The 26,042-nt window shown below is 51.1% G+C and overlaps 10 protein-coding genes across 10 annotated transcripts; 3 read left to right on the top strand and 7 right to left on the bottom strand.

The window, feature by feature from the left end:
• Nucleotides 1-238: 238 nt before the first annotated feature.
• Asppvi_008401 (uncharacterized protein) lies at nucleotides 239-1,562 on the bottom strand (the record flags this gene model as incomplete). Its single annotated transcript, XM_043304270.1, has 4 exons — nucleotides 239-1,022; nucleotides 1,073-1,143; nucleotides 1,190-1,333; nucleotides 1,380-1,562. The coding sequence occupies 4 exons, from the start codon at nucleotides 1,560-1,562 to the stop codon at nucleotides 239-241; spliced, it is 1,182 nt and encodes a 393-aa protein (XP_043160205.1).
• Nucleotides 1,563-4,122: 2,560 nt separating this feature from the next.
• On the top strand, nucleotides 4,123-6,010 carry Asppvi_008402 (putative amino acid transporter; the record flags this gene model as incomplete). The annotated part of the gene is made up of 3 exons (XM_043304271.1): nucleotides 4,123-4,595; nucleotides 4,646-5,478; nucleotides 5,526-6,010. The coding sequence occupies 3 exons, from the start codon at nucleotides 4,123-4,125 to the stop codon at nucleotides 6,008-6,010; spliced, it is 1,791 nt and encodes a 596-aa protein (XP_043160206.1).
• Nucleotides 6,011-6,217: 207 nt separating this feature from the next.
• On the bottom strand, nucleotides 6,218-7,933 carry Asppvi_008403 (Zn(II)2Cys6 transcription factor domain-containing protein; the record flags this gene model as incomplete). The annotated part of the gene is made up of 2 exons (XM_043304272.1): nucleotides 6,218-7,826; nucleotides 7,881-7,933. 2 exons carry the CDS (start codon nucleotides 7,931-7,933, stop codon nucleotides 6,218-6,220), a joined length of 1,662 nt encoding a protein of 553 aa, XP_043160207.1.
• Nucleotides 7,934-8,605: 672 nt separating this feature from the next.
• Asppvi_008404 (uncharacterized protein) lies at nucleotides 8,606-9,835 on the top strand (the record flags this gene model as incomplete). The annotated part of the gene is made up of 4 exons (XM_043304273.1): nucleotides 8,606-8,827; nucleotides 8,875-9,010; nucleotides 9,063-9,454; nucleotides 9,503-9,835. 4 exons carry the CDS (start codon nucleotides 8,606-8,608, stop codon nucleotides 9,833-9,835), a joined length of 1,083 nt encoding a protein of 360 aa, XP_043160208.1.
• Nucleotides 9,836-9,972: 137 nt separating this feature from the next.
• Nucleotides 9,973-11,899, bottom strand: Asppvi_008405 (uncharacterized protein; the record flags this gene model as incomplete). Its single annotated transcript, XM_043304274.1, has 4 exons — nucleotides 9,973-10,575; nucleotides 10,627-11,564; nucleotides 11,642-11,724; nucleotides 11,772-11,899. The coding sequence occupies 4 exons, from the start codon at nucleotides 11,897-11,899 to the stop codon at nucleotides 9,973-9,975; spliced, it is 1,752 nt and encodes a 583-aa protein (XP_043160209.1).
• A 620-nt stretch (nucleotides 11,900-12,519) lies between these two features.
• On the bottom strand, nucleotides 12,520-13,929 carry Asppvi_008406 (O-methyltransferase; the record flags this gene model as incomplete). Its single annotated transcript, XM_043304275.1, has 6 exons — nucleotides 12,520-12,836; nucleotides 12,883-13,315; nucleotides 13,364-13,385; nucleotides 13,431-13,554; nucleotides 13,598-13,727; nucleotides 13,774-13,929. The coding sequence occupies 6 exons, from the start codon at nucleotides 13,927-13,929 to the stop codon at nucleotides 12,520-12,522; spliced, it is 1,182 nt and encodes a 393-aa protein (XP_043160210.1).
• Nucleotides 13,930-14,457: 528 nt separating this feature from the next.
• Nucleotides 14,458-15,731, bottom strand: Asppvi_008407 (uncharacterized protein; the record flags this gene model as incomplete). Its single annotated transcript, XM_043304276.1, has 4 exons — nucleotides 14,458-14,893; nucleotides 14,955-15,075; nucleotides 15,126-15,501; nucleotides 15,552-15,731. The coding sequence occupies 4 exons, from the start codon at nucleotides 15,729-15,731 to the stop codon at nucleotides 14,458-14,460; spliced, it is 1,113 nt and encodes a 370-aa protein (XP_043160211.1).
• A 933-nt stretch (nucleotides 15,732-16,664) lies between these two features.
• On the top strand, nucleotides 16,665-18,294 carry Asppvi_008408 (putative MFS transporter; the record flags this gene model as incomplete). Its single annotated transcript, XM_043304277.1, has 3 exons — nucleotides 16,665-16,954; nucleotides 17,004-17,704; nucleotides 17,759-18,294. 3 exons carry the CDS (start codon nucleotides 16,665-16,667, stop codon nucleotides 18,292-18,294), a joined length of 1,527 nt encoding a protein of 508 aa, XP_043160212.1.
• A 542-nt stretch (nucleotides 18,295-18,836) lies between these two features.
• On the bottom strand, nucleotides 18,837-20,837 carry Asppvi_008409 (putative carboxylesterase; the record flags this gene model as incomplete). The annotated part of the gene is made up of 5 exons (XM_043304278.1): nucleotides 18,837-19,598; nucleotides 19,659-19,973; nucleotides 20,026-20,347; nucleotides 20,397-20,639; nucleotides 20,695-20,837. The coding sequence occupies 5 exons, from the start codon at nucleotides 20,835-20,837 to the stop codon at nucleotides 18,837-18,839; spliced, it is 1,785 nt and encodes a 594-aa protein (XP_043160213.1).
• A 3,504-nt stretch (nucleotides 20,838-24,341) lies between these two features.
• Asppvi_008410 (putative 3-beta hydroxysteroid dehydrogenase/isomerase) lies at nucleotides 24,342-25,409 on the bottom strand (the record flags this gene model as incomplete). Its single annotated transcript, XM_043304279.1, has 2 exons — nucleotides 24,342-24,925; nucleotides 24,989-25,409. 2 exons carry the CDS (start codon nucleotides 25,407-25,409, stop codon nucleotides 24,342-24,344), a joined length of 1,005 nt encoding a protein of 334 aa, XP_043160214.1.
• Nucleotides 25,410-26,042: the final 633 nt, after the last annotated feature.

Consider the following 26,042-nt stretch of genomic DNA (forward strand, 5'->3'; position numbering starts at 1 on the left):
TCATTGTCGGGTCTGATCAGACAAAGACAAGTAATTGCATTGATTAGGGCTGGCAGGCGGGTCAGGTCGTTCGCATCCGGAAGGGTTGCAGTGGAGGGCATGATACAAGTAACGTCATGTTGCATTTCTTCTAAGGGCACAATCTTACTAAATATAGCGGATTACACCGGATAAGCTTAGAAAGTTGTTATTTTACATGGTGCAGCTACATATCTGAATGAAACATACAGGCTCTCTACTAAAGATCATCGGAATACGCGACATGGAACCCCTGCGGATATTGAAACTCCTTCAGCTTCAACTCAGCCTGCGACCATGGGTTATGATCGTCCGGCCACTGAGACATAGCGGTCTCGTTCCCTGCCAGCAACCGATGGATATTGAGCTTCGTACTGTACACCAGATCCCACGCCTCCGCTGGGTGCCAGTTGTCCTGTCCGTAGGCCTCAATGTCCGAGTCCTTGTAAGAAGAGCCCGCGCGTCGATGCGTCGCAATCAGATTGGGATGCGGCGCATAGCATTGGATCTGGGGACGATTCCTCTTTCCTCCACACATGTCGCCCAGGGCATTGTCCACGGCGGTTTCCAGGTGGTCCACGGACAACGAGGCCAGGATCTTCCGGGCGCCATTGTAGGTCACAGCGTATCCATAAAGACAGCATCCGGTGTCTGCACGGTAGACATACCGGGTCGATTCCTCAGGGAGCTCGGGGAAACGGTGCTTCCACCGGTCCAGCGGCCCCCGCCGGTCGACCCAGAAGCTGCGGCGGTTCATCCCTGGGACTGTAGGATCATTGGGGATTGCGTAGAATTCGGTCTCGTTGACTCCGGCAGCTGTTGAGCATCCCCCAACCCAGAGAAGGTCCCAATCTGTACCATAGGGGGCCTTTTTCGAGGCGGTCTTGGTCGGCGAAAGCGTCCGGAGTCCTCGGGCGAACTCACGCAGCTGCTGTTTGAGTGAGACATCCCAGTCGGCGTCGTCTTCCATAATCAGGGCGGTTGCGTGCCGTTTTTCCACGACTCTGCGAGTTGTCAGTATAAGTCGTTCGTCCCGAAGTGCTATGGTACGTACGTGCGAAGGGCATTCATATGAGCTCGCCAACAGGCTGCAGCCGTAGGTTTGAGAATAGTCAAGTTCATTCCCTGGATCAGTATTAGCAAGGCTCCGACCGGAGAAGAGATGAATTACCTCAGGAAGCGACTTTGGATGGACTTCCTCTGGCTTCACTCCGTCTAACCAGTCAACCCGAAAGCCAACAATCGAGGACGCCAGAGCGAGAAAATCGCGCTTGTCGGTACGCTCCTTGAGACCGATGGCATAGACATGCTCGAACTGGACACATTAGACAGGACTACAATAGCAGCTTGAGATGGCGTACTCCAAGCGTCTCATTTTGAATTGCCTCATACAGCGAATCATCCGCCCGACGAGAATGGCCGCCACGGATCATATGTCGCGTTGCMGCGTAGTCGACCCCATTTCTGACCAGCGCATTAAGCAACAGAATGCTGAACAGAAACCCGGCAATGATCTTGATGACCTTGGAGTTCCCCAGCGTCATGACGACGGCCATGGAGTAGGGACTGGCCAGAGACTCTGGACTTTGGCAAGAAGGACGTTGATCGAGGACACTCTGTAGGCGGACAGTAGAGAGAATAGATGTCTTCTTTCTTGTCTATAACGACCATCCTGTGATACAAAGCTCACAACGAGCATTCTTTAGTCTTGACACACTTCCTGTAGTGATTGCCTGGTTCAGTCCGTTTTCGTCCATTTCTGCTGTTCCGCTGCTTCAGAATCTCGGTGATGCTGCTTCCAACAGCGGCTATTTCCGGTTTAGGCAATTGTCTGAAACGTTCTGTAATTGAATACTGAGTTGAGCTCTTCCAGGTGCATCATTTATATGAGCTGGTGGAACAAGAGTAAGACGACAAAGGCCCTCCCGGTCCCTCCCCGGATTCCTCAGGCACAAACTAATTCCTCAGGCACCAACTATTTAAACCATGATCAGGTGACCTCGTCCCAATGCGGGGATTGTAATTCAATTTCACGGAATACAAGGCAATACCCAATCAATACTCGTCATTTTGGTATCGATACATCCCTGTCAAGCATCCCTGTCGCTGATCCAGAAACCCGGGTTTCCTGCAGACAACATCTAACTACAACCTTGGGCTAGTCAACGTTGCTATCTCATCTAGCTCATCTGCCACCTCAGAAATGGTCTAAGTTCAACGGCCATTGGGTTTCTAAAAATTCACTTCGGTCGCGTCGCACAAATTGCCCGTATCCCTACCTCCTCGATGCCTCCATGATCGCGATCCCAGACCACCTCCGCTGAAGCGACGTCTATCGCCGCCACTGGACACTGTCGTCCTTTCGAACGGACTGTCATGGTCTATATGATGTCCTAGACTGTTGGTGATGGAATATGGCTCAAAGAGAAGGATACCAGATCTGGTCAGCTCGACGAACTTTTGCGCTATGAGTCGATTTCCGCTCAAGCCTATCCGACTCGTTTTGTAGCGGGATCGCGCGCTTCATGCCGTTGACCGTATGGTCGTACATGAGGAGGCGGTTATCTGAGGAAAGAGTTGTGCAGTTTCCATTGTGCGATCCTCACCAGATACTCTCGAGGCCCGGGTGTCACGCGGGTGAGGAACAGGTACACAGACAGGTCTATGCATAATGGGAGTCCATTGTCTGCGGCTCACCAATCAATGAGGAAACAGGGACTGAGGATGGGTGTCCGGAGTTGGCCAAGAGCTAGGACACGATTTGTCGCGTAGCTGTACGGCTTTGTAGGTCGCGTAGATGCTCACTGAGGAGTAGTCGCAGCATACGTTATGGGCTTCTTCTTTCTGCTACGTCCAATTCGGAAAAAAGATGGATCTGACTTGTCTGGGCGCAACTGCGATAGTGGTCTTTCTACCTCCTACAGGGTTAGCTTGTCGTCCTTGATGCCGATATCATAACGACCAATATCAGCTGCCGTGATCACGGTGTGTAGGCCCCCTTACCAAAGGGACGAAGCCCGAGCATCCATATCAATACTGTGGACTGTCCTTATCTTCTCTGCCGAGGTAATATGATTTGTCGAAGCCCGTCTTATCCAGCCCCTACCTTAAGATATGGCTATTTCGGGGTAGTATATCAGCTGTCTATAATAGTTTTAACTGCTCAATTGTTCATGCATTTGTCTCTCCTTCTTCAGGAGCAGCAATAAGCATGACTAGATACTGGATCAGTAATGTCTGCCAAAGCCAGTTGACAGTGGATACAAATCCGATCAGGTCCCTGGAAGAAGGAGGTAGGGACGTGGCCAATGCAGGCAACACACGGCATATCCAGCTTAAGCACCTTCCTGTTTTGACCTAGACAGATGTCTGAAGATGATAGACAGACTTTGCTTGAAGCTTGAATACCGAGCGATTGTGGTTCGGTCTGGCTGAGTCTAATCTAACAAGGTTTGGATGGTGGCATCTAGTGCAACGCCCTGCTTTGCGGAGGGTTACATCGACTGTTTCACGGCGCTGAAGAACTCCTCGCTCTGACGAATTGTAGTCTATCAATTGGCGAGAGATAGATGGAGAGAATCAGGTGGTTCAATCACTTGTACGGAGTATGCGGAGTATTCTCTCTACTCTCGTGTCTCTCCGTCTTCCTTGTATCCCGGTATTAGCACGCAATTCCTCTCTCGATGACAGACCCACTGGCCCGCGTCTCCTCCTTGTCATTGGCAAATAAGCATTGTCAAGCCTTTCCGGTTCTCCTTGGCTAGCCTCGGCATCAGTTCTTCGAGTTTTCTGGATTGCCACGGTCCGACTAGAACCTGGGGATAGGAAACCTTATCTGCGGCAGAATCATCGCCAGGAGGCGAATTCCCGTCGCTACCCTCTACCCGGTGTGATTATACTTTCCATCGCTTCCTATCATGCTATCATGCTACCACTATTTGCTATTGGTCCGCGGATGAGGCCGCTATCTGTTCGTCGACGGTATGGTTCCACTCAGATAAATAGCCCTCCGTCCCATCTGCTCTCCTCGGTCTCTCCCTCCAAAGATCACCGTTCTCCGTCTATTCCTTCTTCTGCTTCTTCTTCAGCTCATTGTACTCGGTCATGGCACAGCCAGCGAGTGTCGTCCTCGATGGGGGAGATCCTCGACTGCATGAGAAAGAGCGTGACGCCGTTGATGCCATTGACTATGGCACTGGCACTGCTGCTACCCGTCCGCAGCACCGCAAGTTGCATGATTCTAGTGTCACCTTCGAGGAGTACTATTACTACGCCCAATTGACCCGTGCCGAAGAAGAGTCGCAACCCAATGGCGACAAGGAACGGGGATGGCTGTCTATCCTCTTCCCCTCCAAGTCGGGCGGGGGCATCCAGCCGGTGGCTGAAAACACGTCCGAAGATGCCAAAACAATGACCGCCAGCGATACAGCGGGCCGAATGACCATCACCGACGAGGAATGGACCAATGCGTCCCGGGCCCTGCGGACGGCAACCCGAGGAGCCATCTTCTATCTGATCACCACCGACATTCTGGGCCCTTTCGGTCTGGGTTATGCCTTTGCGACAATGGGTTGGGGGTGAGTAGTACTTTACCTCTTCCAATGATGGAATGCAGCTGACGTGATAGTCCCGGAATTGCATTGTACACTGTCTTTGGTGGCCTGGCTGCCTACTCTGGTTATCTCCTCTGGTCAGCGTTCATGGGTCTCGACTCGTACCAATTCCCCCTCCGCACCTTCGGAGATCTCGGTTTCCGTCTGTATGGCCGGTGGATGCGCTATCTTTTCAACGTGCTGCAGAGCATCCAGCTGCTACTGAACGTCGGGCTGATCGTCATCTCCAACGGTGAGGCGCTCTACCAGGTGTCCAAGTCCAAGCTGTGCTTCATCATCTGCTGCCTGGTGTGGGCGCTGTTCGGCTTCATCATCGGCCAGGTCCGGACTCTCCAGAAGTACGGCTGGCTGGCCAATTCCGCCGTCTGGATCAACCTCCTCGTCATGTTCATCACCATGGGCGGAGCGGCCACCGCGCCCCCCAACTACGCGGCCACCTCGGCGTCGGCGGGTGCGGCTGTCAACAAGGACCTCATAACGCCCGTGAATGGTATCTATCCTCCCGTTCAGACGTCCGGCGGCCTGCCGGAGACGGGCGACTTCGTCGGCTCGCTCAATGGCGCCATGCAAGCCGTGTTCGCATACGGCGGTGCCATGGTGTTCCCAGAATTCATGTCCGAGATGAAGCGGCCCAAGGACTTTTTGACGGCCATGTGGGCGGCCCAGGCGTTCATCTACTTCTGGTACATGTTCTATGGCCTGTTCATGTACGGCTACCAGGGCCAGTACAACGTCAACCCCAGCTACCTGGGGATCGGCTCGTACAACATCTCGACGGCCGGCAACGTCTTTGCCATGCTCAGCGCKGCCATTGCGGCTGGTCTGTATGGAAACATCGGCCTGAAAGGTATGTTTGCACCTTCTTCTTAAATATTGCCTACTGACCGTCTCTAGTTTTGTACAACCAAATCTGCGTTGAGATCTTCCGGTGCCCTCCGTTGACCACCCGGGGCGGCAAGCTGTTTTGGGTCATCCTGGTCCCCGTCTACTGGGGTATCGCGTTTGCTCTCGCCGCCGGTATCCCCAACTTCTCCGGTCTGACCTCGGTAGTCGCTGCCGTGTGTATCCTGCAATTCACCTACAGCTTCCCGCCCCTTCTCGCTCTCGCGTACTGGGTGAAGCGCGCCGCCCTAAGAGACGGCGAGGGCTTCGACCCCGTGACGGGACAGACCGTTCGCCACGATCACGGCGTGCGACGCTTCGTCCGTGGTTTCCTCGCACAGAGACCCAAGGAACTGGCTCTGAGTATCTTCAACATCTTCTATGTCTTGGGTGCATTGGCGTTGGCGGGGCTGGGTGCATATTCTGCCATTGAGGGTCTGATTGCCGCGTTTGCGCAGAGCTCTACCACTTCGTATACCTGCAAGATCGCTATATAACGCCGCAGTCATGCTGTAGTGCGGGAGTAATGGTCTGTGTCCTGACAGAGGATAATGATGATTGTATTATACGATGCTAGCATATAGCCTTACCCATCATCCATAACCAGGAACAAAAGTAGTCATTCCGAGTTAAAATGATCAATGGTCCCTCTAGTAAATATCATTCACACTGTCGCGCAAAAAATCATATCGATCATAGCCATATCACCACTGCATTGTCTCCTCCAAAAGCTTGATCCCATCCCGGAAAAACTCAATCTTCCCTTGTCGACCCTCGCAAAATTCACCAACCACTGTGTTAGTCCGGGCAGAAATAGGCAGATCCGCCGGCTCGTATATGGCTCCCTTGGTGAGCCCCGCAGCCTCTTCCTCCATCGCGACCATTTTGCGTGCAAGAGTCGAGAACAGGACCGAGTCCCATACGCCTTCCCGCCGGTGACTGCGGCTCATCAGGTCGATGGCTCGGTGACGGATGTGCGAGTGCCGGCAGGATGTGGCGATAATCCAGAGAAGGGGGACAAGACCTAGCGAGAGGACGAAGAAGGAGGAGGAGGAAGAAGAAGAGGGTGGTGGAGATGTTGAGGCGGATTCGGTCTTGGGGAGGATGGTAGGAAGCGTATTTTGCTGTTGCCGAGCTGGTTGGACCCTGGCAGAGGGGTTTGACTTTGAAGCAGGAGGTGTCAGGGAAGAAGATTCCATAAGATCCTCCGCCAGACGTAGGATCGCGCCGAATTCAGAGACGAATGGATCAAGTCCGCCCTGGGAGGGCGACGCTTCCATATTCAAGAAGATGCCTATCATCTTCCGCCACATCTTCAGATGCCTGATTGTCATGCGATCGGTTTCACTCTGGTCGGTTTGCTCATGGGCTTCGAGGAATGCGTCGAACTTTGCTGACCAGGCGTGCATGTGCTGTCGCATCTGGGCATAGTATACCAGGTTCTGCTGAAGCGTTTGGACCAGCTCCACACTCTCGGATGTCTGCGACAGATATAAAAATTTGAGATACTGGTTGTAGCAAAACTGAAAGAAATCACTGAGCTGGTCGAGCGTCGGCGCGTCCTCCAGATTGACTGGAGGCAGTTTGGAGGGAGACAGAAGGGTTGACTGGATGGAGGCAGGAACGTACGATTTCCAGTCTACCTCGAGCATTTGATTCTCGATTGTGACAAACATCAAGCGAACAATGCTCGGGGGAAGACGGGCTACGGTTCCTTCGTTCAGAAAGCGCTCTTCCCGTTGCCTGAGGATTCGTAGGCCGGCTATACCGTGCTGGACGGCATTTCGAAAGTGGCCTTGCAAACTCTCAAAGCAGAAAAACAGCACACACATGATGAGTATGCTGTCAGTGCTTTGACCCTCGGTTACAGGGATCCGATTCAGAGCCAGGTGGATGGCAGAGCTGTACCGCTGCATAGCATACCGAGTCAATCCCGATTGGGGCACAGCMGGCCCATCACGCACAAAGGCGCGATGCAAGGACCCTAGCGCAGTGGCAGCCACTCGCACAGTCGCGTCATGATAGGCTGCACGGAGAAGAAAGTCGCCGGCCCTGGGTCCGAAGCAGGAGACGGTCTGGAAGTGGAAAAACTGCAGCGCACTGTAGTCACACCCCGCTAGCGGCTGGTGAAACGAAGGAAACATGCTCATCTTGATTGGTTCAGATACCTTCGAAGTATATTGAATAATGCGCAGATCGGTCGATTGGCGAGCAGTGCTAGACGAGGGGCTAGCGTAGCCGTCGCACTTTCGGCCGGTGGATCGACATCGTCGGCAGGTGGGCTTTTCTTCATCGCATTTTACTCTTCGTATCCTAGCACCAGCATGAATATTCTTGCTTCAGTTGCACTACATGTTGTCGACTCACTTGCACGTAAGACAGCCGTTGCGAGACCGGCTGCCACCTGTCCGTTGAGACATGGTCCTATTACATATAAGGCGTCCCACGATCACGATTCATATACTCCCAGCGCACTTTTAACCTCGAGGCGCGAAAGACGAGTTGGGTTAGATGGAAGCAAGATGGAGATATCCACGGATCCAAGCTTGTGGGAACGCGGCTGCCTATCACCATGTCAGACTGAAGTCAAGAAACGAGGCCAGATAAGTCGGGCCCCAAGACTAAAACAGTTAGTGGATGCGAGCAGATGTGAATTGTCCATTCAGCGTGCAAGTTGGATTGCCTGTCAGATCGGTCATGATTGGCCTGTCATGATGCCGATCCGCTTGCTATTTTTACTACTCGACATTGTATCCATATGACAGATGCCAAGCTTCATTTATCCTGTCTGATTGGCCTGCTCGCTTGTCATCTCAAAGAATCGGAAAGGTCTGATGAAGAGACAAGTCATGCTGCAAGTTGCATGCTTGAAGGATGGTGGAGGCTGATATGGCTGAGCATCATGACTCTCAGTGGTTATATACCCTATTATCTGGCTGCCTGACAGGCATTCACAATAGCATCAAAGTTATGGGAATATATGGATATATATATATATATCACTTTAAATCTCTGGCCATGATGACTTCTATACACTATCATCAAGAGAGATTTCTCTACCTGAGGTACCATTTTTACACCCATACGTCAATATGAACACCACGGCAACGATATCCCCCTCCGCTACGGCTTCACCCATATCTCCCACAGAGACCTGTACACATCCAAAGCCAGGGGAAAATGGCTACCTGCCTCCCGAAGCTTGCGATGCCATCCTCCTCTATGTTCCGTCCTTTGGTGCAGCCATCTTTTTCACGGTCCTCTTCGGGTTGACGACCATCTGCCACACAGTTCAAGCCTTCATCTACAAAAAGGTTGGTGTTCCATTGAGCACCCCAGAATGCTTTACTGACAAAGGTAGAAATATGGCTGGGTGATTATCATGGGAGCCAGCTGGGAGTTACTTGCCTTTGTATTCCGGACTCTACAGACACGACAGCAGGACAGCGTGCCTTATGCTACTGCTCACACAATTCTATATCTTCTGGCGCCTCTGTGTATGACGAGTCTCCTGACATCTAATCCAAGAGATACTGATAAAATATGTAGGGATCAATGCCTTCATCTACATGACCCTAGGCCGCCTCATCCATTTCTTCATCCCTGACCAACGGCTGGGTGGAATCTCCGCCAAACGATACGGCTTAATCTTCGTGTGGCTGGATATTCTCGCCTTTATCGTCCAGGCCGCAGGTGCCAGCATCACGACACAGACCGACGTGCCAGCCAGCACCACCATGCTCGGTATCCATATCTATATGGGCGGTATCGGACTCCAAGAGCTGTTCGTGCTGATATTCAGTGTTCTGGCAATCCATCTTCATCGTCGAATGGTACGGATGGAAAAGTACGGGGAGTTGGACCACGAAAAGACCACTCGCGGCTCGATTTCATGGCGCTGGCTGCTCGGGGCGCTCTATGCGTCGTTGACTCTCATCACCGTATGCCATCTCCTGTCCTCAAAGACAAAGTTTACTGACAGGTCGCAGATCCGAATCATCTTCCGACTATGCCAGTACGCGCGAGGCACGGACCCGACCAACCCCATTCTGACTCACGAGGCGTACGAATATGTCCTCGACGCGACGCCAATGTTTTTGGCCCTGCTCATTCTGAGTGTCATTCACCCCGGTCGCGTCTTGCAAGGACCGGACTCGGAGTTTCCCAAGGTCAGCAGGCAAGAGAAAAAGCGGATCAAGCAGGAGAAGAAAGAAGCGAAGAGAGCCGAGAAAGAGCAGAAGAAGCGTGGTAAGAATAAGGAACGGCCTTTCGAGTCGCTTTCAATCCAGGAAGAGGGCAATTTTTATGATTCCAGAGCCTAGTGGTGGTAAAGTTGGAGTTTTTTCTATAAGGTACTCAAAGATAGAATGGTACAAATGTTAACATAGAGCAAATGCAATTCATTTGACCGTGGTACTCGGATCTTGCCAGGATATACACGAAACTGACTACTTGATGCTCAATGTTCACACAAGTTAAAGTCGTCCATCTCAAATTTCTCGTTCTGCGCCTCCAACTTGGATGAACGCTCCTCCATCAGCTCTTTTCGGTACTGCTTGGCCTCCTCCATCGTGATGGGATAAGCATCGAACTCCGTCTTTACCATCTCCTGCAGTTCAGTAGGCAGCTTTTCCCCAAGCAAACGGCCAACGAGCTCCTGTCGTTCTCTCCACCAGTCCTCTTGCTGAGGTGGCACATTGGCTGACGAAATAATAGACAGATGTGGATCCACAAGGAAAAATGCCAGAATCTTGCGATGGCCCGGTTTCGACGGGTCTGCCAGCCTGAATGGAGCCACCCGATGTTGGAGGATATTTGGAAAGGTAAGGAGACGTCCTTGACGGGTCTCGACACTGCCCAGCAGCTGAGTTACGTTGCATTCATTGTGACCATCCACGTCAGGCCCGAAGCCAAAGACCAGTTGAAGAAACCCGTGCCGGGATTGTTCATATTTAACGTCGGTGACCTGGCTCGTGCTTGCTCGTTGACGGAATGCGAGAGTGCTCTCTGTGATATTCTCGCTGTCGTAGTAGTAGATAGCTGTAGCACAGATATGTTCATTCTATACATCATTAAGATGAGGCTCGTCGATCAAGCGCCATGACAGACTTACCAGTTGCCCTTCAATATGCCAGGAGCCTCCTTCATACTCGGGCTTCTCCGGCGTCAGCTCAATGTTCGCCAGCTTGACAATCACCTGGAGTCCTCGCTCGGCATATTCCTGGCGGAGATTGACCTGGCTTTTAAAAGAGTGTGGGACAAAGCTTCCTGGTTCTGGCAGTTTGATGGGCTGTCGTCGTGACCATTCCCAGTGTCGCTCACAGTATTCGTCGCTATCCTCTTCTTCCTCGTCCGCCGCTTCCGGCTCGGGTTCTGTATGGTCCATATACTCAACTCTATGGTATTCAATGCGTTTATATTCATCCTGCAAGAGAGTCAAGGTTTTGTTCCACATAGGGATTGTCCTTGTCAGAATCTGTTCGATGACTTGGTACAGCGCTCGGTGTCGCTTTGGATGTAGATTGTTAATGTAGGATGCAATGCGGCATTCATCGTCGTCATTTGGTCCAAAATGAACGTCACAGGGTAGCCATTGGAACCGGAGGCTGTAGGGTCGATGGGGGTCCCTCTCGAACCGGCGGAACTCGTAGTCATTCTGCGCCCTGACAGACTCCTCCGTTGGGCGGACAGGGAGCACTTTGCCTTCACCAATATGTTTCGTAAAGGCTTCTAGATTGATGAGTCGATCCGGCAGGATGCGCGTTCGGCCATATATCACAGGGAATAACGATGGATGCACTAGGTCAACCACCTTGTTGTCCGTCCCAGGATGGTAGTCCTTTTGTTCCTCGGGGACCTGCTCCAGGGGACGGACGGCATCTATAAGAGCCTGTCGTAATTCTTCCGGTATGGCAACATCTGACTTGACCACACCCACGTCGAATGCGACAACGTGCTTGGTATCTTGGAAGACCTCAGCTTTCCACTGCGCTTCTTTGATGATCCACTCTAGCATTCGCTCGCTGACGTCCTCCCCGCTGTCCTGAATTTCTTTACGCCATTTGGCAATGATCTCATCATTGAACACCTAAGCAAGTCAGTATAAGCGTGTCGATGCCATGGCCTACGAGCCTTCTTGTCCCAGTCCGCCTTGTCGGTGATGGAATTCATTGCTCGCATCATGACTATTTCCCGATGTGTATTCGACCGTCTGTTTCTGTCAGCTTGCCCTCAATTGCGAAGCGCCGACTAGCTTACGAGATGAAGTAGTCGTCCAGCCCATTCGGGAACATGACAGGCCTGAACGTCCTGGGGGTGAAGTTCAGGGGTAAGGAGAAACCCGGTAAGTCGAAACGCGACTGCGCAGAGGCCATTGGGACTGCCATGATTGAGTGGATTTGCTGATTATGTGTACAATGACTGAGAGACCTGGCCGTCAATCCCAACGACTGAGGTTCCAATCGCGTTATATCAACACGTTGGTGATTAGGCAGCCAGCTGCTGCCTGGGGCATCTGGACGGACCCCGAGCCAAGGTCTTGGCGCCTGGGATACCTGGCTTACCTGGTGATTTTATCCGAAGAAAAGAGGCTAAAGGATCGTGGATGAATCAGGATAATGAGGCTTTTAAGGGATGTGCTCGCGGAAAGTCGGTGTGCTGAGGAGTATCAGAGGTACTCGACAGTGCGGATAGCTAAGCAAGGAAGAGGGCCGTGGGACTACCTTGTGTAGGAAGGACATGCAAGAAGTGTTCATGGTAGATTACATAGGCGCTGGAAAGCCACAGATTGGACAGCAGGGTGAGACTGTAAAATATACGCAGTAGCCCGAATGGCAAACTGCGGAAAACTTGCTACCCTAAAAAGCTCTATAAATTTGTCCATTGGCGCTGGTCTAGCTGCAACGCGATTGCGGAACGATGTGGAACACCCAAACTCAAGATAGATTGTTCCAAGAAAATGTACTGTCTGTTACAATTGGAAGTCGAATTTAGAACCTCGGATGCATCACAACTTTTTCTTCACTTCTAGCACCGATTCATCTCCCTTGTCGGTATTCCAGATCTGCACCAGCTCGAGGCCTACCGCATCGAATAAGGACCTCCACTGCGAGACCGTTCGCTCGAGACCGGCGGTATGTAGCCACATGAGAATATCCATCTCAGCTGCTCTCAGCTCGGCCCCAGTATCCGGCAACACGTAGTCGGCGATCAGCAATGTGGAGTATTCTGGATCCGTGGCGTCGGCGATGCGCGACAGAATCTGCTTGCTTTTGGTGTCTGACCAGTTATGCAGCACTTGCCGGAAGAAATAAGCCCGGGCACCTTTGACTGTCAGCTTGCTTGACCTGGAAATTGGAGTGTGTCTTACCCTTGACCGGCTGTGGATTGAAGAAATCGTGTTCCATGGGTTCAATCCCCTCTGGTATCTTCTCAATCCGATTGAGGGTTAGAGGGAGATCTTGCAAGAGGATTCTCCCCGGAACGTCCGGGTGACGCTGTCTGAAGCGCGACATTTCCTGTCCTGGCCCTCCTCCAACGTCGACCAGCAGGACAGAATCTGAACCGGTTCGCACATCCCGCAGTCTCTCCGCGGCAGGATAGGTTTCGAACCACTGCGGCTGGTTGGTCAACCGTCGAGACGCCATGTAGTCATCGAACGCCTCCTTCTGCTCCGGGTTTTCTTCGAGCATGCCGAAGATTTTGTCAAATCCATGTGCATACTTGAAGAGTGTTTGTTGGCCAGGTTCATCGGCAAACTGGCTAATGCCTGGACCGCGCATGTACTCAATCAGTTTGGCTCCCTAGATTGTCAGCCGGGACCGTACAGGTGAGCAGCAAGGGAATGGTACCATGCCAAAGTCGGGCTCGAAGCTGCTAAAGTCAGTCACTCATTCTTTAGGAGGATGTGATACTTACTGATGCTTCACGGCGGCAATTGATCCGGGAAGGATCTCAAAATGGGTCGTCTCATTCGCCGCATAGGTTTGGTTGGCCGTCTCGAGGGCAAAGCCAATTGCGGTCAACACACGCATCACCCGGACTAATGAATTAATATCGATCTGCAGAGGGAGTGATGCACCTACCAACTAGAAGTTCATCCGTATCAGTCACATGCGACAATTCGGCTGATGATATGGGCTCTCCATTCCTCTCCGCTATCGCGTGAAGCAGCTTCCTTTCAATTGCCACTCGAACGCAGATATTTTGCATAACCTGGTTATAAGCTGCATGGCCAATTTAACTATATCATGCGACTCACCTGAAAGTTCACTCGAGAAGTTGTGTCAATCGGCTTTTCCGCTGCCAATTGCAGCTTGCGAATAGCAGCCAGAAGTTGACCGTGAGCATTGGGATCACCCGCAGCCTCCGCCTCGGCTAGCCTCTGGACGTGCTTTATCTCGTCAAATATGGTCATTCTGTCTGCAACTGATAAGCAAAGAGAAGTTAGACGATGGCTGTCCTGGAGGGTCGGAAATCCCGCGATGTTTGGCATATATAGAGCAATAGAGGAGGCGCAAGGACATGAGCACGCCAATTTATCCCGGAAGGTCTCAGTCCAAATGGGGCACAATGGAATTGCGGCACACTCAAGATCCACTTGATGAACGGTGTTTGGACGGAGAGAAAACGACCATGGGTGTACTAGAAAGGCGCCAGACAGGGGTTCTTCAATCCGGTCCTACTAGTGTGTTTAAGCCATTCGGTGGAATCGGGGAGGACTTGGAACGAGAGTACCAGCTAGATGAAGCAAAACCGAGGTATTATGTACAAATTTACCGGGCTAAGGTGATTGCGCTTGAGTTGCTTCGATAATATTGATACTTCGGAGGTGTTACCTCTATAATGAAGCCGGTGGGACACTGAAGGAACTCTACTGAAATTCAGGTAGACACTGATATCATACAGAAGGATAAGAAAATACACTAATATCTCGATATGGCCACTAGCGAGATTCCTCCATCACAGTGGTTTTCTTCGTAACGACGATCTGGTCAGGATACGCCGTGGACAAGATATCCTCTTGGCTACCTCCATGTATCCCCACGGACACGCCCTTCTTCATGCGAGGCCCATTAGCCATCCAGGGGCTATGCTGTTGACCATCGAGGTTTATCCATATTTCGTCGTTGGGACGACTCCCACTGCGATCGCCATCAACATGAGTTCGGCTACGCGAACTCGAGTATCCCGCGACAGTCTTGATGCTCTGAGAGAATCGCACGAAGAAGGGGCGTAGGACAGGAATGGATCCAAAGATGAGAATAAACCACATCTCTGTCAGGACCCAGGTATTTAGCTTGGCGATGGCGTACGTCTGGTCAGCGGTTTCGATGATGGTGGATATGGCGACAGTCTTGTTGATCCCGGCTATTCCTGCTCTACACAGACACTGACATTAGCAGAAGAAGACATGATTGTTAGGAAGAGGCAAGAGCTGACATGATCCCTCCACTCATCAATAAGCACAGTCCGATTTTGACGGACAGTCTCATCTGCTGAAGTCGTCCGATGATATAGACCGGATAACAGGCCAAAAAGATGTCCGCGGCCGCACCAATCCCTGTCTTCGTCAATACTTTTGCCTTCTTATGAGATGAAAAGGGACCATACCACCCTGAGCGTATCCGATATACAAACAGGTCTCGATCAGACTGCAGGTTCCTGGAACGTCCGTATCCCACAATCGCTGAGGGGGATCACACTGATGGAAGATGACCCCAATTTCGGCCACATTGATCAGCCCCTGGAGGGCACCCACCGTAAGCAGTGCCCAGCGGCCTTTGCGGTGGGTATGCATTTGCAAGGTCAGGAGGAAAGCGATCACCGCACACCGGGCGATTGCGAGATCAAGAATGGCCAGGACTTGGGCAATCCAGCTCCAGTAGTTGCTGGCAACAATCTGCTGGTGCGAGAGCTGATCCTGATGCAATCCGAGGCCGTGTGCGACACTAATCGTCATGGTGCACTGGGCCGCAAAGGCAAGCGCCTGCCGTGTATCAGTATGTATTCCCGTCACCTGTGGCCGATCCGGCATACATAAGCGAACATCACCCAGATAAAATCCCATCGCAGACCACAGAACCCAAACGAAACGTCTTCTGGTGGACACAGGGACGCTGTCTTTGCACGTAACCCGAACAAAATCAGAGCCAGCGCTGTTTCTGCCCAGGTCACTCCAAGCAGAACAGGACCGCGTCCTCCATATGCCGTCGCCATAGTGAGCCTGAGCTGTCCTTGCACGTGGATGAAAACACAGCAGAGTACATGGTAACTTCAGTCGCAGAGATTTTGTAGTCCAGCCAGACGAGTCTCCTAGGGTGCTTGATTCCCGGTCAATCCCAGTCTCACACTCGGTACAGGGATAGTGGACAGGGACCTGAGAACAGTTTCTTGTTAATCCTGGACTACCGATGAGTTTCACATGTAACATGACTGTGCTGTATATCTGTAGAGGCCATGGATTAAAATTAAACGACCAATGGAACACCAAAAAAAGACCCCTCTATGAGCTGGAAGTGGACTGTCATGCAACCGCAGCAAAGTCCCCTGTCGCATCCCTGTCGTTAGGGTATACTAATTAGCATCCGCTAGTTCTGGGCAAAGCAACAGCAACTTCTTAATTCGGCTTGACTCCTAAGAAATTGGCGGGACTCTCAAGTACGTGATTGCTGTCAATTGTGGACCAAGCGGATGCTACGGTGCTAAGATCACAGCCAACTTCCTTGTCCCCTCATCTGCGCTGCCTGTTTCTGGTAATTTCGCCGTCGGTTTGACCCCCGACGCATTAATTTCAGATCCCTGCCTAGATTTCTACCAGATGCAGGGGGTTGTGTCTCATTTATATCTCTTATTTCTCATGCCTTCTTAAACAACGCATTTCCCGGGTAACTGTGCCGTAAATCCTTGCCCGATTCCAGACAGGAACCGATATATTTTGCTACCTGCTGCAGGGATCCTATACAGTGGTACGGACGCAGAACAAGTCATATTCCCTGTTCATCAGGATAGATTAAAAAATTGTCCGAATCTCACAGCGTCTATAATAGTCGAGCATTTTCTAGAAACGTTTAAATACTTTTGCACTTTTTCGTATCTCTCTCCAGATCAATTCACCTGAGGTCGGCGAATAATTGGCAGCGGCCTGTCACGATGGACGACAAACCCCCGCTACAGATCACTTTGGTTGGGATCGATGAGGATGAAGAAGCCCTTGAAGGATATGTCGTTGACCCCAGCCGATATCCTAACAACGCGGCTGGCCTGAAAACGATGTCAGATGGCCGTTATGTTCTCATCCCGCAACCCTTGGACACCCCCGATGATCCGTTAAATTGGAGCTCGCGCAAGAAATGGCTGATTGTCTGGATCATGGCGTATATCGCATTCCTGGCGGACTATACTGGAGGCACGGCTATCATCACCGTCATTCCTCAGTCCATGTAGGGTTCCATACTTCATAAGCAAGAGGATCTGCTGATCAGTTATCAGAGAGTGGAATCTGTCCCAGGCCACGGTCCAACGGGCCGTTGTAGGCAACCTCTTCACCATCGGGTCGTGTGGTATCATCGTAGTGATCCTCGCAGGCTTCCTCGGTCGCATGCCCGTTCTTCTGGTCTTTCAAGCAGTCATGGTCGGGACTTGTGCCTGGTCCGCAGCGGCCACTAGCTTCGAGTCGTACATGGCGGCGCGGATCATCAACGGGCTCTTCTGCAGTGTTGGCCAGGGAGGCGCGTTGCTCTGGATCAAAGACCTGTTCTTCTTCCATGAACACCCAAAGGTCATCAACTACATCGAGTTCTTCATCATCATGAGCCCCTACCTTGGCCCGCTGCTGACATGCTTCATTGTCACCGACGTGTCCTGGCGCTGGGCCTTTTGGCTGTGTACCTGCATGTCCGCCGTGGCGTTTCTGCTGGTCTTCCTTCTTGATGAAACGCTGTTTGATCGCAAAGGCCGTCAGATCCCAAGAGGGTCATACATCGCCCGTCTCACGGGAGCCCAGCAAGCACAGCTGTGGCGGGAGAGAAGCTTCCTGCAGTGCGCTATGCGGCCTATCGTCGCCATTACCAGAATTCCGGTTCTGATTATCTTGATCTACTACCTGCTCAACTTCGCCTGGGTGATTGGAGTCAACACGACAATCGGGATTTGGCTGAGCAATGACTACGGCTTTTCCACTCGCGGCATCGGTATACCATATATCCCAGTGACTTTCGCTCATTCGAGATACTGATGCCTGACAGGTTATTTCTACTTCTTCGGCATTGTCGGCGTCATTATCGGCTGGCTCATCGGCCACTACCTCCACGATGCAGTGGGCACCTTTTATATGAACCGACACCAAGGCCGTCTACACCCTGAGGCACGCCTGATCATCGTCTATCCCGCCACCATTCTCTGCTGCGTCAGTCTCATCGTGCTCGGGTTCGCCTTCGAGCGCCACTGGCACTACATGGTTATTGCCGTCTTCGCAGCCATGCAGTGCAGTAGCATGATGATCATCACGACCGCCATCAACGCATACCTGCTCGACTGCTACCCCGAGGGATCCGGCGAGGTGGGCGCGTGGGTGACGGCCAGCCGCAACTGGGGAGGGTTCATGGCTACGTACATTCAGATCGACTGGGTCAGCGGCATGGGTCCAGCCAAGGCACTGGGAATCCAAGCGGCTATTACATTTGGGTCGCTGTTCTTCATGGTGGTGTTGCAGCTGTTTGGACAGCGGCTGCGGAGGTGGCAGGGCAGAATGTATTTCGGCAAAGCTGTGAAGTCTACATAGTACCGCTGAGCATGATGTAGTAAGAATCTGGGCCCATGTTAAGAGAGTGTGTGGGTACTGTTAAAAGGGTCATCATGAATACCAGGACTTGCCCCATTCGGCCGCCGGATAGAATCCCTTTCTACCGAAAGGGTTGTTTCTTCTGCTCCACTCTTAATTTACCTCCTTGGCGTTGATCGCACCCATACTTTCCATGTGTGTGCGTGCTTCTTGTAGGGTATCACTGCGTTTATTTTCTGACCTACAGCCGGTCATGCAGGGATGAGCATCTCCCCTGCCCTTTCTGTCAGATCAAGCTCAAATTTGTTACCAGGAAACGAGAAATGATCACGATGAACGTATTGTGAGCTCCTTGACACGCACGAACGTAGTATTCTTTTGTTCTTTCAATGTTTCCGCATGGCTTAGACTACTCAGTACGAGGCACGTTTGCAAGATTGTTTAGATGGGCGGGAGTGCTTTGAAGAGGAGGACAGGATATTAGCAGGACACGGGAATCGGTATATTGTCCCCCAAGATATGTCGCCCGTACAGGGCCCACATCATAGGGAAATCCGATCTGCAACATCCCTCCAGAATGCGCAACGCCGTCCGCGTCCTCCTTCCCAGGTGTAGGCGTCGGCCAAACGGAATTGATTGACGACATCGTCTCCCTCCCGAACGTAGTAGCTCAGGTTTGGCGTGACTACAACCTGACTGACGGACCCTCCGGTGGTGTTGAGATCCATCTGCCAGGGAGACGTCGGACGAAACTGCGGCCAGTCCAGGTGGCCATTAAGACCTACAGGAACCACGGCTTGGCTGTTGTTGGCCATCGCATCGACGAGAGGAATGACCGGACTATTGTTCATGATGAAGTTTCCCCACATCTTCCGAAAAGCGTGGTTGAATCCAGCACAGGGCCAGGAGGCTCCCATGTTGAAATAGGAGTTCAGATCGGCACCGTGATACGCCGGCGTAACAGAGTACTGGTACTTCCATGCTAGTCGAGAAGCGCCACCAAAGGCCTCGGCGAGCCACTGCGCCGGACAGTCAAAGGTGGTTTCGGCGAAGATGTTGAAGACCGTCTGTTGCAAGCCTGTAGCCATTTCGGACTGGTTGTTCGCTGTCGGGCCACTGGTGCCGAGGGTATCAAACCGAGGACCGTCGTCTCTTTGCTGCGAGTCCGCCGGACCGTAGAGACGGTTCAGCCTTGTGACATCCTTTTCAGTCAGTCTGGGAAAAGAGTTGGAGATATACGCGTTGAATGCAGCACGAGTGACCACGTTAGGATTACTGAGAGGGACACCATCATTGGCGTTGTTCTATTCCACTTGATCAACGTCCACTCGAACGAAGGCATAATATGGGAGGAAAGAGCGTACCCCGACGAGAATGCGCCGACCGCTGATATGGCCAGCCTGTAACTGCACCGACGGTCGTTCACGGATCATATCGCCGTCTAAAACGGGTAGGAAAGCAAAGGTGCCAAAGAGTCCAGACTCGGAGACAATTCCGCTGGCACTTTGCAGTGTCTCACTAGGCGCGGCAACAAGGCAGTCAAAAGTCGTCTTGTGCTTGGATCTGGCAGATGTGGATGGACCACAGCCGGCCTGTTTTGCAAAGTGCTCGTAGTACGCGGTCGGAATAGCACCATCATAGGGATAGATGGGGGGCGAGTACGGGCTCGCTGCGATGATCTGCGGATGGCTGGTCAGTTGCAAATACCCGGGATGAAAGACCGAGACTTGCATTCTGAAATAGATTCGATTCATTTCCTCCATATGCCATCGACTGCAGCATTACCGCACCTGCGCCAGCCGATTCACCGCCGATGGTGACTCGTGTGGGGTCACCGCCAAACTTGCCGATGTGCTGCTGCACCCATTCCAGGGCGAACCTCTGGTCAAGGAGACCAGCGTTGGGGGTGCCTTGTTTATGGACCTCGGCAGACGAAAGAAACCCAAATGCGCCCAGACGGTACTGGATTTCCACCGTGATGAATGCGTTGTTGTTGGTGTTCATGAGCGGGCTCGGATCATACACGGCGCCAAACAGCCCATAGCCACCCCGTCTGTGGATCGCCAGGATCAGTCGACGAGCACGTGGGACGAAGAAGCAACTTACGGATCCAAGCGAACACGGGGAGATCGGATGCTCCAGGCGGCGCATACACATTCAGAAAAAGACAGTCCTCGTCACCAGGTCCAGAGTTGAACCCGTAGATGACAGGGGTACCTGCAGCACCTGATTGGGGACAAATAGGGGGCTGATCCACGGCGGGGATGATCTGGCTGGTGTTTTTGGCTGGAGGTCGTGGAGGTTGCCATCGTAGTTGGCCGACGGGAGGCGATGCATAACGAATGCTGCGGGATCAATCTTAGTACGAGGGGCTTGGCAGTTAGCTAGATGAGAACACACTCTTTCCAGATATTCAACCCGGCTGAGGCCTCATAATAGCCCTGATAAGACGAATAACCGAGGTCGACGACGGGGCCAGACGAGGAGCCAGCCACGAGGGAAGCCAGGGTAGCCGCCAACAACAGGCCAAGGTCGAGTTTCATTGGGCTCTCGTCCACTGTCAATTGGATTGACTTTAAAAATGTTATTTAGGATGCAGGTTTAGGAACAAGGCTGTGGAGAATTAGAGATATAATTCTGGCTTTTTGAAGGCTGTCGTGGGATGAAAGCTGAAGGATCAAGCGGACAGGACTGCGCTAGTCAGGTATCTCTGTCCCCGGAATAGTACCTACAATTTCCTCCAGTGAGTAAGCCACATTAGTCCACTTGACAGGGACTTAGCAATAACTGGTGCCGAAGGATTCAAGGGACTGATTTGCCTTTATGACCTATTGGCCCGATTCAGCCACTAGTTCAGCCGGATAGCGTCTGATTAGCTGTGACCATCCGCTCTTGCATGAAAAATCTTAGAATCACAGCTTTTCCCTGGTGGACTAGAAGGGAAGAAAACGAAATCCCGGCTCGGATTGAGTGCACAGACTATTATTGTTATTGCAATCCAAAATGTCTGCAAGCTTGCAACTTTTGTCGGACCTGTGCGTACGGCATCCATGCAAGATTAGCATAGATGGAGGGCATAAAGGATTCATCATGGCCCTGTAGCTTATTCTCTGTCGGTTTTCTTTTCCCTTCTTCCATCCATACCTTGTAGTTCCTGGACATGATGAATGTCTTGTCGACGGCCGCGTCTTTTCTGGCGCAATCGCAAGTGCCCCAACCACTGCAGGGTCGTTCCCCACAGCAAAGATGACATTGACAACAGCGACAGACCCAAGCATCTGACCCCAAGTGAGGAGAACTAAGTAGGTTGGCATAGGTCACTAGGGCTGCTTGAGGAACAACTCTCATAGGCAATAAACCTTAGGTCCCAGGAAACAGACAAATCTGTGAATATCAATTCCGAGAGTCTGAGGCCGGTAAGACTCTTGGAATGATGATCGAGCTCATTATAGTATCATAGGATGAAGAGTAAGGTGATGACTGGTACAAAAGCAGCAGTTATAGTAACCATGGCAGGAAGTAGCCGTATTAGGGCCAACTGGCTGAGTACCGAAGGCGGCCCGTATGTATGCCTCGGAGTGATGCGGTAGGTCTATATCATACGGAATATGATACTAGGTCCTTGAAATTATACAAATCGAGTCAAGCGACAAAGTACGGAGTAGGGGTCCCTAGTAGTAGTAGAAGTGATTGTTTTTTCTCAATTTCCGATGGCGTAGACGGATGTAACCGTCTCAGGGATCAAGGGTCCGAAATAATGTGGCCTGATCTTTATCATCTATATCGTATTAGATCATATCACAGGCTAATGCTAATCTCCCGTAGTCTTATGTTAGCTTCGTGTTAGCTTAATTTGTAGTACTTACCTGCGCTATTTTGCGATTGGTTGGAACGACGGGCAAACTAATTCCCTTCTAAAGGACAGATCATACATATATACCTGGACAGGCATTATAATACCTATTTCGCTTTCATCACTGGGAACAGAGATAGTATCGTTGGCCATCACTCCCTCACCACTAAGGCTTGTGCTGAAAACTCAAAGAATGGCATACTCTCCACGCCCAAAATTCTTGTTGTCACTCTTCCGCGATCTATTGAACACTTTTATCCATTCCTCGGGCGATGACCCTCTCCTTGCGCGGGCTCATAGGCTGTGGCTAGACGAACCTGCACAGGCAAGTAATTTTACCTGGTTAATCCCAATTGTGGCGGGTATTATCCTCAACTTGCTAGTATGTATTGACCTTCTTTCGGAATTCTTCGTCTTTACCCCGGGACTAAAGGTAGCAAGATTCGATATGTGATCGGCCATGTGATCATGTCCATGCTGATACTCGAAACCGCTGAGACCCAGGCCGACTCTCATGAAGTGGGGGGCGGAAAGCGGATTCCCTCTTGCCGGCAGCTTATACGGACGCTTTCTTCCCTCTACAGCCAGGGTGGTCTCCGTCTTCTTTTCGGTGGATTTGGCGCTGCATGTTCTTATTGGGCTGCTCAATCCTCTTTAACTAAACTGTTATCATCTCTGGTGCTGAGACATAGAACCCTAAAACCGCTTGCTTATATCCTCTCCTCAATTCTGCTTGCAGAGAGCCATTTCTTTTGGTCCGCTCACATCATTCTCACCGAACACCAAATCAACCAAGTTAATAGACACCGCGATTGGAGACGATGGAAATCCTTGGCTATTCCGGCCTTGATCTATGCCTCCACTGAGACTTGTATGAGTCATATTCCCGCTATACTAGAGAATTTTAACGATACACCTCACAAGAGTATCACTTTCGCGACAAAGTCACACATCGTCATGTCGGATATCTCGCTCTCCATCTTTATGTTGGCTCTTCACCTTCTGGTCCTCCTTCCATCATATATTGCCTTGATATCAGTCGAGGCAAGTTTTCTTCCCCCTACATGCGAAACTATTATTCCTTCCCCCTCCAGACAGAGAGGGTCACATGTCAGGGAGCTATTTCCGACTGCTGAGCTACCGCTACGGACGCAGAAAGCGTGGCAGATGATAGGAGTTGGAAGATTATTGTGGTGCCTTGAGTTACATGGGAAAATGAGCCTATGTTTGTTGTGTGTTGCCGCCGTTGTTCATTCCTTTGTTTATTATCTGCTTTAGGCAAACCATTGCCTGGATACCCAATGCAACACCTTGACAGTTATTACTATATCGCAGTGGCGCACATTCCTTAGGAACTGGCTCCCCTGAATCCACTTTTCTGCATTGATCCTTAAGCAATTTGCTGGCGTGAGCCCCCGTTAGGACCCTGCACTGCGGTGGAAAAAGCTCAGGTACAAAGCCAATTTACCTCCTGTGCATGCCTCTGTAGGTGCATTGCATGCTATAGCAATAGAGTACAGAAATTATACTTGTCATCCTATAGATGTGATGTCGTAAAGTATTTCTTCGTACTGTAAACATCTAAGTAATCTGTCAAGTAAAACACTAAAAGATTGTCGGCGATTCTGGGATACAAATGTGCCCGGAGAATGCTTCGACCTAGTGGCCTTCTCCTACTTCACTAACATCACCAACCCGATTACCGATATCTGGATCTTTGCTCTCTCCATCTCCCTGTCTAAAGATGCAGGGGCTAGCGCGCCCTTGGGGATCCTCTTTCTGAACAGTCCTCTTGCACGCTCAACCCAGATTTGCAGGAGCAATGCCAACGACCGTGGGCCCTCCTCTACAACGGGAGCGGCCCGAAGAGGGCACACCACTTGGAAGTCTCCGACAACATGACGCGCGGTGAGCTCAATTTTACAGTCAATGAGTCGCAATGTTCCAAGTGGAGCAGTATTTCGAGCAGCAGGTTGATCATGAAAGCGACGAGGCACCGTTGCGTCCGGTATGAAGGAAATAGAGGTTGTACTACCAGAACTTTCATACACAATTAATGACATAATATTCCTCATAGCATTCCTCTCGCTCTGACGTGCGTAATGCCTGTCGAGTATCTGACCAGTAATCAGGGTAAAAATAGTGCAGCGATTGGCCTGATTTAATACATATTAATAAGAAATATACCATCAGTCTAAATGGCCGCCTGTCTCATAAACCCCAGCTGCTGCTCGACCACCTCCTTGACCATCTGGTCCAGCGACCTCCATTTCATCCCCAAGACTTTCTCCGCCTCGGTTGTGTCCAGTGGGTAAGACTCTCCTGGGATATCCTCGGTGATCTTGGCGCCAATTCCCGGATAGTCTCTCTTCACGATGCGAGCAACATCGCTCCAGGATGCCTTTTTACCAGCCAACAAGAACTTGGATCCGTCTGGAACCTTTTCATCGAGCGCCTTAATATGTGCCTCAGCCACGTCCAGGACATGCACTCCCGTAATGTTTCCAACTGGCTTGCCGGTCATGACGGTTCCCCAGATCATTCCATTTGTACCACCCTGGAGTTCCTCTGCGCTAGCCTGCACATAACTGTGTCCAAAGACATAGGCAGGATGGAGAGTTACAAGTGAGAAGTGTGGTTTTTCGGTGTTCTTGAATTCCCAACTGGCGTTGTTCGCTAGAAGCTTGGAGGCGTGGTAGAGTTTGAACGAGGTGGCGCCGTCGTCCGGACCCGTGAAGTCGGCATTTGGGTCGACGGTCAGGTTCCAACCATTGTTCTCTGTGATGGTCAATCAGCATCTATCATCGGCCTGACTACTATTCTGAAGGGATCGGAACTGACCTCTGATCACCCCTCCTTCAGGGACTCCCGTGCGGGGTATGAGGGCCGCAATGGACGACGTAATCACGACTCTCTTAATCGTGCTGACTTTGGCGGCTTCTCTCAAAATGGCCGTGGTACCCTTTACAGCCGGAGTAAAGTACGTCTCTTTGTCTGTCCCGTGGGGAAGAGGGGAGGCAAGGTGAAGCACATAGTCGGCTCCATCCAGCTTTCCAGCGAAGGAAGACTCCAGAGTAATGTCAGGCACGACCACGAACTCTATCTTGTCTTCGTATTGCGCCAGAAGCTTCTTTAGTTTGGGGATCTGTGACTCCTTGCGGATGCTGATGCGCAGCGAGTAACCTGCTTTGAGGGCTTCGAGGGCAACAGCGCTGCCGATGAAGCCGGTAGCACCGGTGATGAAGATAAGTCCGGAAGGCATTTGGTTGGAGGCTGTCGTTAGAATAAAGAAGTAATGTGTATGAGAAAAGAGATGCTTATCAGGAGGCGATCTTGGTTAATATACAAGTCGACGACCTCGGAGTGAGGTGCTCATATCATTTTACGGTAATAATGGTTTATTTTTGTTTAGTGATCATATACTCCATAGTGGAGACGGTCCGCCATGACCGTTTTTGATTAGTGATTGCATAGTTAATAACCACCTGGCTACAACAGACAGTCATGAATGATTAGTGTTCTGTCCGCTACTCAGTCATAGGCTGAGAGCATAAAGATGGCCCGCCTAGATTAACAATCAACATGAAGATGAATAATCACCTGGCCACTTCCGTCCGCCACATCACTCACAGAAAACCCCACATATACGAGGGGTATACCTTCMCTTGAGGTAACCTTTTCTGGTTGTACGATTTGGATAAAATACTTAAAATGTATCTTTACAAGTGTTACCTCTCACCTCATAGTAATAGAGAGGAGAAGGGGTCCTTTATGTTTAAAATATATATCCGGACTAAACGTTCTATATCCCCACCAGATGAGTATTCGATACATACATCATCTGGGAATATAGCTAAATGGTCTATTTGGAATTTACCATAGCATATCTATGGAA

The sequence above is a fragment of the Aspergillus pseudoviridinutans genome (assembly GCF_018340605.1).
Source record: "Aspergillus pseudoviridinutans IFM 55266 DNA, scaffold_5, whole genome shotgun sequence".
Lineage (NCBI taxonomy): Eukaryota > Fungi > Ascomycota > Eurotiomycetes > Eurotiales > Aspergillaceae > Aspergillus > Aspergillus pseudoviridinutans.